Consider the following 13,412-nt stretch of genomic DNA (forward strand, 5'->3'; position numbering starts at 1 on the left):
GGCAGCTGAACTTGCCCGCGAAAGGCAAAGGTCCCGAGTTCGAGTCTCGGTCCAGCACACAGTTTTAATTTGCCAAGAAGTTTCATATCAGCGCACACTCATCTGCAGAGTGAAAATCTCATTCTGGAAACATTCCCCAGGCTGTGGCTAAGCCATGTCTCCGCAATATCCTTTCTTTCAGGAGTGCTAGTTCTGCAAGTTTCACAGGAGAGCTTCTGTAAAGTTGTAAGGTAGGAGGCGAAGTACTGGCAGAAGTAAAGCTGTGAGGACGGGGCGTGAGTCGTGCTTGGGTAGCTCAGTTGGTAGAGCACTTGCCTGCGAAAGGCAAAGATCCTGAGTTCGAATCTCGGTCCGGCACACAGTTTTAATCTGCCAGGAAGTTTCAACACGAATCGTGTACCTCCTTCCTAGTGGTCTGCTGTCGGACCCCCTCCGTCTAATAGCCGCTGCTCATGTTTGGTTGTTTACATCTTTGGCCAGGTTTAGTGACATACCTGAACAGTCAAAGGGACTGTGTCTGTGATACAATATCCACAGTCAACGTCTATATTCAGGAGTTCTGGGAACCGGGTGACGCAAAACTTTTTTTGTTGTGTGTATCTAGAAATGGATCCCAAGCAGATCAGGTGGATTAATATTAACAAAATATTAATCTCATTAATAAATTATCCATAGCTTTGGAAATTTGGTTGTTATGTGAGATCTAAAGCCAGTTTTGGAATCAGCAGTACATCTGCTTTAAGATGAGACACTTTATTTAACGTTTCACAGTCTGCTAACATTTAGTAAAAATATTATTTTTATTTTACTTCGAGAAAATGGTAGAACGATTTGTGGTACAAATAGACGACTCAGATATTGTTGGTACTACATTTTTATGCATTCCGACTGATGTGACAATCTCTTTTGTGTTAAAAGTTTCATATATTAATATACTGCTTTGCACAAAGCAGCTTATTTCTACTATGAAATAATTTTTGGGATATCATATCCCCTAAACTAGAGGGAAGAGGCATGTGTGTATGTAGATATTTAAGGAATGCGGCGAGCATCACGTATTTTCTGTGATTGCCAAAATTAAGATGGCAACAGTGAAACCACATGGCCGATGTTTCCACTTATTGATCAGTATGTGGACCGCAACACCTACATCACAAGTAAATCCAGGGACCAAACTCCTGATATGGTGTGCTGCCAATACAATTCATCTTTGTAATCGATGCGATCCATTATTTGGATTTGTGGTATCATTTAATTTATGGAAGCTTTAAATTTATTTTAGACACCCAGTGATGGGCAGTGCTACAAGGTGTCAGTGATTCGTCCCCAGTTCCCTTAATGGCACCCCCTCCCATTGAGGCAGAATCGAATCCCAATGATAGTTTACCACCTGTCTGTGTAAAAAGAAAACGCATGATGGCTTACTGATTCTGCACTCGGCTTTGCACAAAAGAGGTATTGTATCGCTCGCGGAAGCGCACAACAGCTGTAGATGTTTATCTCAATATTTAGGCCTAGTTTCAAACGTATCAGTTGAAAATAGAAAATACTTTTTTTCTAGAAGAGAGAACCACGTGCTCTCCAGGACTGAGATCGTGCCGAATGCCATTTGCGAAACAAAGTGCTATACGCAGTCGGAGAACTACGAATTTTACGTTCCCGTTGGCATGCTACATAATAATGAGACAAACTGGAGAGATGGGAATTACCTTGATGCAGTCATAGGCTGCTATAATTTGATGCTGTTCCCATATTCGTCTACACATATATTGGCTCTGGGCTACACATAACCAGCCCAAAAAATATTGTTTTCACAACACTGTTTGTCCAACTTCAGTTGCTCCAATCGACATTAAACAAAATAGGAATTATGAATGTTATGCAATAAAACTATTAACATGAACACATCTGAAGTTTTATAAGTAAAGTGATGCAGATGGCATAAGAATTAAATTAACCTTTACAAAAATTCATTCTCTGTTTCTTCATGTCAAGGGGTGTTCAAATGGTTCAAATGGCTCTGAGCACTATGTGACTTAACTTCTGAGGTCATCAGTCGCCTAGAACGTAGAACTAATTAAACCTAAGGACATCACACACATCCATGCCCGAGGCAGGATTCGAACCTGCGACCGTAGCGGTCACGCGGTTCCAGACTGAAGCGCCTTTAACCGCACGGCCACACCGGCCGGCCAAGGGGTGTTCATGTTGATAGTCAACAGTATTTTCTCAATAATTTTGACTTTTTTTCCTATTTCAGACTTTTAATTTTCAGTTTCAATCTAATGTTATTGGAATACGAAAAAATTATTTTGTGCACATTTTTAGTTTTATTTCATAATTCATTAGATAATCTAGAATTAATCATAAGAGGATTTGCTCACAGAATGTGGAACCAAACAGTAGGATCAATATTCATATTGATAACGTAAAAAGATGTACTTTTCACGTGCTATTGTAATATAGTTAATTTTTAAGTACCAAAGTAATCTAGCTTGAAAGCTCTAAGAAGATAAGTGTCAATGTTTTGAAATACCATAAGACTTTTGTACTTCTTGTCAAATTTATTTCTTGGGGAATGATGTGCTTTGAAACACATCAAACTAATTACATTTGGTATCCCACAAGGTTCCATGTTAGGGCCCTTACGTTTCCTTGTGTATCTCAATGACCTTTTATCAGTGACATTACCAGTTGTCAAGTTTATTTTGTTTGCAGATCATACAAACACTGAAATAAATAGTAAATCAAATGAAGTATTATGAGGTGTGTGAGGAAAGTAATGAGACTGATTTTTATCTATTATAATTTTTATTTGTCCTCAGAGTCTTTTACAGTGGCATTTCTGAATAAAATCATATTGGTTTTCAAGCCACGTCAGTTTGAATAAAATTATCAAGCTTTCGATGGCCATCTTCGCCATCATCATTAGGAGTAAAACTGCTGACCACCAGGGCTGGTTTTCTTTCCTTAATGGTAACTTCAATCACCTACTCTGTGTGGGCAGGGGTGGGCTGCAAGTGTCACATTGACGCCGTTCTTCAGTTGAGCGAAACATACAAATGTAAAACAGAGAGATTTTAAAAATAACAACGGGATATAATGTGAATGAAATATAAAAAACAAGGAGAATGTAAATGGGAGAGATTGTCACAAGTTAAAATCAGAGAGAGTACAAACAAAAACCGCACTGAATGAAGATGAAGAAATATTGGCGGCCCTTATAACATTGTGAAAACATGGTCACAGTATTAAAACCCTCATGGCACAAAAACATTTTAAAACACCACACTTGTAGCAGAACACAAACGGAAATCACGAAGCACTTCGCAAGTTAAAATGGGAAGGACCTGCCAAGCGAGAGCAGGACAGAGAGAGGGAGAAGAGGAGGAAGATGAGTGGGCATGTTGGAGAAAGGGGAGGCAGGTTTGTGTGGCAGGGGAGGAGGCAGAGGGGAGTGGGGTGGGAGAAGGAGCAATCTGGTAAGGAGCACAAAGATAAGGAAAGGAGGGGGAGGAGCAAGAGAAGAATGCCTAGGGATGAGGGGAGAGGACGGTTGGATTCAGATTTGGAAGGAATGATAGATGTTGCAACAAAGCTCATGGATGGGGAGATGGTGAAAGTTTCTTTCGGGTAGGACATGGAGGATATCGATGTGCAGGGTAGGTGGGACACATCAGTATAGGTGTGCCAATGTACAGGGACTGGAGAGGAGAGGAGACACCAGGGTGTGAGAGGGATAGAGTTTGCAGATGGTGTTGAGGATGCAGATGTGTTCAAGGTAAGGAAGGAGATGTGGGAAGGTCATTAGTCATAGAGGATCCTCGTGGGGGACAGGAGACGGATATGGAAGGCACAGCATAGCGCATGGCATTCAAGAAGTTCTATAACTGAGGATGGCATGGATCAAGGATTTGTAGGTATGGAGGATGGTGCCAGGCTGGCATGGTTTTCCGCTTATATAACCATGATTGCAGGCTGTGGCACCAATGAGAGAGGGCCAAACCGACACTCGCATGGAAAGTAACTGGGGGGGGGGCCTCATAGCACTTCTACCTCGCTGTAGGACCTATGACGTCAGGTGGCTCGAGGGACTGGCGCCACGTTTGAAACTGCCGTTACCGCCTCCGTAAATAGGTCAGACAATTCGTATAGTTGCAGAGCATTGTACCGAGCACACGTGACATATTAAACAAAGAGAGCTTAACAAGTCAGCTAAAACTGAGCATTGCGTGGAAAACGAACACAAAATACTGTCTGGAAACATGAAAGTCTAGTCTCATGTGTCAACATACTGAGATTCTGTTATAAAAGAGGCGGCTGAGATTAGAATAAACGGTAAGAATTTTAACACAGGTCAATGGGTACACACTTAATAAGGTGTGGGGGCGGGCCTTGAAAGTCAAAAGGAAGCGATGACAAATGCTTGATGCTTGTAGGGAGACGGGAGTGGCAGTCCCAAACGTGACTCTGGTACCTCGCGCCACCTGTTGTCACTCGGTACGCGTCGGAGCTGATATGAACTGCCCAGTCACCTTCCACATACATGTCGTTTCGGCCTCTCAGGTTGGTGCCAGAGGCCACAGGCGTGGCAATATACGCGGAAAATCGTGCCAGCCCCGGCTCTCCTCCCTTCCCCTCAGTGGTTTTCGTCCCTCCTACACCCCCTTCCATTTCCTGTGCCCCCCTCTGTGTCTCTGCACTCCCTTGCCTTACCTCTTCAGATCCCACCCTGCCCATCTACTGCTTCTTTGTGCGCCCAGCCCCAACCTTTATTTCTTTTCCTCACACCAATTCCAGCCCTCACCCCCTACTGCACCTTTCTCTCCCCTCTTTTTCCTTCCTCTCAGGTCTCCTGTCCCTCGGCACATCCCTACCAGCGGATTTTATTTCTTGATATGTGCTCCCTCGCTTACAGTGGTTTTTAAGTGTCCCTCCCTCTGTGTGTTTTTACACTATGACCAACTTTTAACTACACTACTGGCCATTAAAATTGCTTCACCACGAAGATGACGTGCTACAGACGCGAAATTTAACAGACTGGAAGAAGATGCTGTGATATGCAAATGATTAGCTTTTCAGAGCATTCACACTAGGTTGGCGCGCGTGGCAACACCTACAACGTGCTGACATGAGGGAAGTTTACAACCGATTTCTCATACATAAACAACAGTTAACCGGCATTGCCTGGTGAAACGTTGTTGTGATTCCTCGTGTAAGCAGGAGAAATGCGTACCATCACGTTTCTGACTTTGATAAAGGTCGGATTGTAGCCTATCACGATTGCGGTTTATCGCATCGCGACATTGCTGCTCACGTTGGTCGAGATCCAATGACTGTTAGCAGACTATGGTATCGGTGGGTTCAGGAGAGTAATATGGAACGCCGTGCTGGATCCCAACGGCCTCGTCTCACTAGCAGTCGAGATGACAGGCATCTTATCCGCATGGCTGTAACGGATCGTGCAGCCACGTCTCTATCCCTGAGTTAACAGATGGGGACGTTTGCAAGTCAACAACCATCTGCACGAACAGTTCGACAATGTTTGCAGCAGCGTGGACTATCAGCTCGGATACCACGGCTGCGGTTACCCTTGACGCTGCATCACAGACAGGAGCGCCTGCAATGGTGTACTCAACGGCGAACCTGGGAGCACAAATGTCAAAACGTCATTTTTTCTGAGGATCCAGGTTCTGTTTACAGCATCATGATGGTCGCATCCGTGTTTGGCGACATCGCGGTGAACGCACATTCAAAGTGTGTATTCGTCTTCGCCATTCTGGCGTATCACCTGGCGTGATGGTATGGGGTGCCATTGGTTACATGTCTCGGCCACCTCTTGTTCGCATTGACGGTCCTTTGAACAGTGGACGTTACATTTCAGATGTGTTACGACCCGTGGCTCTACCCTTCATTCGATCCCTGCGAAACCCTACATTTCAGCAGGATAATGCACGACCGCATGTTGCAGGTCCTGTACGGGCCTTTCTGGATACAGAAAATGTTCGACTGCTGCCCTGGCCAGCACATTCTCCAGATCTCTCTCCAATTGAAAATGTCTGGTCAATGGTGGCCAAGCAACTGGTTCGTCATAATACGCCAGTCACTACTCTTGATGAACTGTGGTATTGTGTTGAAGCTACATATAGTTCCGCACTGTCGCCTGATAAACAAAGTAAGAGCCTACGGCATATCAGACCAGCTGTGTGGCTGGATTGAAGAGTTTTTAGCAAACAGAACACAGCATGTTGTTATCAATGGAGAGACGTCTACAGACGTTAAAGTAACCTCTGGCGTGCCACAGGGGAGTGTTACGGGACCATTGCTTTTCACAATATATATAAATGACCTATTAGATAGTGTCGGAAGTTTCATACGGCTTTTCGCTGATGATGCTGTAGTATACAGAGAAGTTGCAGCATTAGAAAATTGTAGCGAAATGCAGGAAGATCTGCAGCGGATAGGCACTTGGTGCAGGGAGTGGCAACTGACCCTTAACATAGACAAATGTAATGTATTGCGAATACATAGAAAGAAGGATCCTTTATTGTATGATTGTATGATAGCGGAACAAACACTGGTAGCAGTTACTTCTTTAAAATATCTGGGAGTATGCGTGCGGAACGATTTGAAGTGGATTGATCATATAAAATTAATTGTTGGCAAGGCGGGTACCAGGTTGAGATTCATTGGGAGAGTCCATAGAAAATGTAGCCCATCAACAAAGGAGGTGGCTTACAAAACACTCTTTCGACCTATACTTGAGTATTGCTCATCAGTGTGGGATCCGTACCAGATCGGGTTGACGGAGGAGATAGAGAAGATCCAAAGAAGAGCGGCGCGTTTCGTCACAGGGTTATTTGATAACCGTGATAGCGTTACGGAGATTTTTAGCAAACTCAAGTGGCAGACTCTGCAAGAGAGGCGCTCTGGATCGCGGTGTAGCTTGCTCGCCAGGTTTCGAGAGGGTGCGTTTCTGGATGAAGTATCGAATGTATTGCTTCCCCCTACTTATACCTCCCGAGGACATCACGAATGTAAAATTAGAGAGATTCGAGCGCGCACGGAGGCTTTCAGACAGTCGTTCTTCCCGCGAACCATACGCTACTGGAACAGAAAAGGGAGTTAATGACACTGGCACGTAAAGTGCCCTCCGCCACACAACCGTTGGGTGGCTTGCGGCGTATAAATGTAGATGTAGATGTAGCTGTACATGGGCAGCTGTACCTGTACATGCCATCCAAGCACTGTTTGACTCAATGCCCAGGCGTATCAAGGCCGTTATTACGGCCAGAGATGGTTGTTTTGGGTACTGATTTCTCAGGATCTATGCACCAAAATTGCGTGAAAATGTAATCACATGTCAGTTCCAGTATGATATATTTATCCAATCAATACCGGTTTATCACCTGCTTTTCTTCTTGGTGCAGCAATTTTAATGCCCAGTAGTGTAATTTGTGTGAATTCAGTATCTTTTAAGTGCCCTACAAAAAATGGCTCTGAGCACTATGGGACTTAACTTCCGAGGTCATCAGTCCCCTAGAACTTATAACTACTTAAACCTAACTAACCTAAGGATATCACACACATCCATGCCCGATACAGGATTCGAACCTGCGACAGTAGCGGTCGTGCGGTTCCAGACTGTAGCGCCTAGAACCGCTCGGCCATCCGGCCGGCTAAGTGCCCTACACATCGCCAACTGTGTTACTTTGACTGTATGTCGATTTTTTTAACTGTCCTCCAATGAAAATCTCCCTGTTAGTGTATATTTCCATTTCCATTATCTCCCTCCAGGAAAATGCCCGGATGGTTCCTTTGAAAGGGCACGGCCGACTTCCTTCCCCATTCTTCCCTAATCCTATGAGACCGATGACATCGCTGTTTGGTCTCTTCCCCCAAAACACCCAACCCAACCCATTATCTCCATTTACTGTGTTTTTCTATCCCCCTATTTTTCTCCTTTGTGTTGTTTTAAATGTTTTCTGTCATAAGCTTCATGTCTTTCAGAGGACGAGCAACGCCGATGTTGCTGCCAGCCCCTCCCAGATGGAGAATCGAAAAACAATAAAGAAAAAAAAACCGCCCCGGCAGTGTTTGGTTTTACTCTTGACGATGATGGAGGGGAGTCATCAAAAGCTCTGGAATTTTATTCGAATTGACGATCACCGAGAAGATTTTAGTTATAGTTTTTATTTGTTTCAAATGACAAAATTGTCCGCTCCAAAGTAGTTCCCTTATGCAGCTATACACCAGAGGAGTTGTTGTTACCAGTCTTGGAAGCAGCACTGAAAGGCTTCAACCAGTAGTATGTTAAACATGTCGGTAACATTCTTTTGAGAGTCCTTTTGAAGCATTTCTGAAATTTTGAAAAAGAAATAATCTCAAGGACTCAAGTCAGGTGAATAGGGAGCTTGTGGAACAACAGGAATGAATTTTGAGGTCATAAATTCCGTGATGGAAGTGTCCATGTGACATGGAGCGTTGTTGTGATGCATAATCACCGCATGGAGTGGCCATGCCATTTGAGGCGTCATGTCGCTGACTGTGTGGTCCCTCCCGCTGGAGTTTCGCGTCCTCCCTCGGTCATGGGTGTGTGTGTTGTTCTTAGCATAGCTTGTTTTTAGTTAGTTTAAGTAGTGTTTAAGTCTAGGGATCAATTACCTAAGCAGTTTTGTCCCTTAGGAATTCACACACATTTGAACATTTTTTTTAAGCAGAATCCATTTGTCTGCAATGTCTGGTTTCACTCGATTCGCCCTTTTCCTAATCGTCTCAAAGATATCTTTGTCAAACACCTGATTGAAAATTTGTCTTGGAGGAGAAAATTCCTTATGCATGCGCACGTTCGATGTTTTCGTCGCTTTTATAAGTTGAAGGTCTTCCTGAGCGAGGCTCATCTCCAATGTGGTCTCGACTTTGCAAAAATGATTTTTACTACCAAAAAACTTGTGCTCTTGATAAGGAATCTTCCCCATAGGCCTTTTTTTAACTTTTCAAAGGTAACACTGAAGGATTACCGAAGTTTGACACAAAACGTGATGAGTCTGATGACATAACGTAAGTCTGCATTTCGCTGTTCCATTTTCGTAACACACAACAAATACATAACTTCATGTATTGTTGTGTGGAGCTGAAAATCGGTCTGAGCATCTGGAAGTGATGAGCACCCCAGGCTACACAAGCAGAACAATGCAGCGTTGCCAGATCGCTCGCAGTGTTTTCAGTCTAATACTTTTCTCACCCACCTCACAGAAATATTGGTTCATCAAGTTTTTATCGACATTAATAAATAGTTACTTGCCAATTCTTTGTCAATAAACTTTTGAAACACTCAGTACAAGCTGTTCTGAACTTGTAAGAGGTTTCCAACCGTTGGATGCATAAAATGTGAAGACAAACAGATAGAAATAGTGAACGGTGTAAATTTTGGGGATTACAGACTGATAAATAAATTCAGCTAACACGAGCACATCACAGAACAGCTAAACTGTCCAAACAAATTTCTGATTTCAATGCGAATGTTGTCAGATATTGGGGATATAAAAATGAAAAAGCTGGCATACTAATTTACTTTCATTTCGTAATTTCATGTGCTTTTTTTTTGGTAACTCATGAAGCGAAGCTAATGTTTTCCAGGTCTAAAAGCCTGTAATAAGAATTATTTGTGGTGTGAACTCAGACAAAGCCTGTTTATGGAAATAGGGATGTTAATTACTGTTACTCGGTATATAAAGGGCGTTCAAAAAGAAAAAAGGCAGAGGCATCATTACAGAAACCAGTACCTGTATGTTAGAAATATTGACCCTGGCTGTTGAGACACTTGTCCCTCTGTGACACAAGGTGGTGAAATGGCTGTCTCAAAAAATTCCCGAGGCAGCGATGTTAACCAGTTCCGCACATACAGCTGGACGTCGTCGTCCGTGGTGAATCGTTTGCCCCTCAGAGCCTTTGTAAGGGGGCCAAAAATGGCGTAATCACAGGGAGAGAGGTCCGGGCTGTATTGAGGGTGGCCGAGAACCTCTCATTTGAATCTCCGCAGGCGTGCCGCGACTGTGTTGGCCCTATGAGGCTTTGCATTGTCGTGGAGCAGAATGACCCCATGGGTGAGACCGCCTGATCGTTTTGATTTGATCGTTTGCCGAAGGTTGGTCAAGGTTTGCGAGTAACTCTCGGCATTCACTGTTGTTCTGTGCTGCCGGAAGTGAACCAGAAGGAGGCCATCTTGGTCAAAGGAGAACGTCAGCATAACCTTTCCTCCACTCGTGTGAATGGCCTCCGCTTTTTTTTATGGTGATGACGCTGGATGCTTCTACCGGAGACTTTGTCGTTTTGATTCTGGTTATAAATGATGACACCATGACTCATCTCCAGCCACCACTAGTGCCAAAAACGCGTTCCCTTCCCCAGCATAGCGCTGCAGACGAGCAAGACAGTGGGCCATTCGACATGCTTCCTTGAAGACTATGGGGCACCCATTGGGCACACACTTTGCGCATGTGTAGTCGTTCCTTCATGATGGTGTGAACACTTCCGACGCTCAATCTAACCACAGCGGCTATGGCTTTCACTGTCGCTTGGCAGTCCTGGGTAATGAGTGCATCCACCAGCTGGACAATGTCATCAGTAATGCAGTGTGGTGCTCCAGACCATGCATCATCGGCTAACGACACCTGTCCTTCCCTGAAGCGTTTGTGCCACGCCTTGACCCTTGCAAGGGATATGCAGTGTTCGCCATACACTTGTGGCATTCATCAATGAACGTCCATTCCTCTTACTCCTTCCACTGTCAGAAAAAGAACAACACCTCTTTGCTCTTCTGTTGCCCCTCCATGTCACTGTTTGCAACGCAACTAGCACTTGGCAGCGTTGGACGATTGATGCATGCTGCTGCTTGTCTGTACAGTCACGTGATATGCACGTGTCCCCTCTAGAGACGTGCTGTGAACTTCCACACACTGGTCGGAACCACACCTCGTTACACACGCCACAATTTACCCTCCTGTCAGCAGTTTGCACATTCCAGACTCTGGCTCGTTTCTTTTTGAATGCCCCATATATTTATTCTTCAATTAAATATGTAATTAAAAATCTATCTCTTTTTCAAACCAACAGCTTAGTTCATGGAATCAATACTTGAAATAAGAGTAATCTTCACAAAGATTTGAAGTCACTTACTTTGATCCAAAAAGATGTCCTGTATTGAGGAACACACATTTTTCAATAACTTTTCAGCAGCCATAAAAATTTTTAACTGCCAGTAAAGTTCAGTTTAAGAGAAGCCTAGAGGATTTATTTGTGGCCAACTCCGTCTACTCCAGAGATGAATTTCTTAGCAGAACGAACTAACATATGTGCGGCCCTAATAACACCAATTAATGCGAGAATTAGTACAGTCTGACTGCCGGCCGCGGTGGTCTAGCGGTTCTAGGCGCTCAGTCCGGAACCGCGGGACTACTACGGTCGCAGGTTCGAATCCTGCCTCGGGCTTGGATGTGTGTGATGTCCTTAGGTTAGTTAGGTTTAAGTAGTTCTAAGTTCTAGGGGACTGATGACCACAGATGTTAAGTCCCATAGTGCTCAGAGCCATTTTTTAGTACAGTCTGACTTGTTAGAAATTCTGTGCAGTAATATGATCATCGTAAATAAATGTTGTAAAAAGATCTTTCTGTTTAGTATTTGTTACCTTTTAAATGAAAATATGTTTAAGATTGTTTTAACTCACTCCACATTTGTGACGATCATTTCACTTGTGGTCTATGGAAAGCATGTTAGCTGATCTGTTTTCCATTGCAAATATTTACTGTGTATTCTTGCTTTTCTGGCATGTTCTGAATCCTGGATGATCTCTTCGCTAAGGATCGACTGGAACAGGAAGTACATGTAATCTAATCTAACCTAATGAGCTATAACAAAAATAAAAAGTTTTGAATCTTACCCACTCTTGGAAAAAATTTCTGTGGACGACCATGACTATCACAGAAACGAGCTCCATTCTGCATGTCAAGGAATCCAAAATCTAGCCAGACGTTTCATATGAAATGGTAACTGGTAGTAGACGTCGCCTAAAGTGTAAATCCATATGTTCACAGTTACATGAAGAGAGCCCAGGAGCTGTCGCGGTTGTTCCACGACAGACCCCGCACGCCTCTGGAGGAGGTGGTGTACTGGACCGAGTACGTGGTGCGCCACAAGGGCGCGCCGCACATGCGGTCGGCGGCTCTGGACCTTGCGTGGTACCAGCTGTGGCTGCTAGATGTCGTCGGCGCTGTGATAGCCGCCGCTGCACTGGCGCTGTGGATTCTCGTGGTCGTACTCAGAACTCTGTTCAGGTTGTTCGGCCGCAGTGCGTCCAACACAACAGCTGCAAAAAAGCAAACGTAACACCTAGATCATGTCTTGTACCTGTACAAATGTGTATTACTGGTGAATCTACGAAGATTTTACCACGTACTTTTTACTTGTAGTGCATTAAATGTTTACTATTTATTTTACTGGCTTCATACCATTTTTTATTGTGTTGTTGTGTCAGTTGTTTTCTCCCTACATCTGGAACCCATTCCATTGATCGACATTCTTTTCGGAACTCCTTGCATCCGTCCACTGTTGTTGGAGAGCCCGCATAGGATTTTTAATTGTTTTTTTTTCATTTTTTACATACACAAAAATGCAAAATAACTTATATATCCTACTGCTGAACAATTCATAATATACACAAGAACACTTTTTGTCATCACAAAACACAGTAACACGGTAACATCGATAAAATCCAAACAATGCATAAAGACTTGTGTAATTCTGTACTCAATGCATGACTGTGACTTTAAAAAGAACTTCTGATCTCATTTATACATTTTGTAAACATAGGAGAAAATTATGTAAGAGGTGAGTATTTGTATAATATATTTATCGATTACTAGTTGACAAACCCGGCATTGTCCTAGTATTCATCTTGTCAGTTTTCTATGAGGAACGCACAGTTTCTGTATGCTGGGTGCAGCTACTTTGCGCATCTATAACGTGATTTTGTACACGTCTCTGTGGTAACGCCTCGTCATAGCTCTATAGATGACTATCGTTTTCACACACAGCCATTTACACTTTACAGCTGAAAGCTGTCAGAAGCACTGCCAGTTGTAGGGGATTTCCTTAAACTGACTCGACTGGAGGAATGTCTTAGTAGTAAAGAATAAATGTATCAAAACTTCAGGCATGATGTGGCATTTTTTCACGCATCTCAGTGTTTACGAAGTCCCATCTCTTGAAATGTGTATTGTACTATGATATATTTATGTAGGTAAAATCAGTGGCATATGTAGGTAACGTCTGCAAAATGTATTGGAAATAGAGTAAGTAGCAAAGAATTAATAAATTTAAACATCACGCACAATGTGGCAGTTCTTTACACATCT

General features: G+C 43.4%; 1 protein-coding gene across 1 annotated transcript in view; it reads left to right on the forward strand.

Moving 5' to 3' along the window:
* LOC126100644 (uncharacterized) overlaps nucleotides 1-12,503 on the forward strand; it is a 290,010-nt gene extending 277,507 nt beyond the window's left edge. Inside the window, exon 11 of the mRNA XM_049911273.1 lies at nucleotides 12,093-12,503. Coding sequence (XP_049767230.1) covers nucleotides 12,093-12,384 — 292 coding nt within the window. The 3' untranslated portion in view covers nucleotides 12,385-12,503. The remainder of the gene's footprint in view (nucleotides 1-12,092) is intronic.
* Nucleotides 12,504-13,412: the final 909 nt, after the last annotated feature.

Source organism: Schistocerca cancellata, chromosome 9 (assembly GCF_023864275.1).
Source record: "Schistocerca cancellata isolate TAMUIC-IGC-003103 chromosome 9, iqSchCanc2.1, whole genome shotgun sequence".
NCBI lineage: Eukaryota > Metazoa > Arthropoda > Insecta > Orthoptera > Acrididae > Schistocerca > Schistocerca cancellata.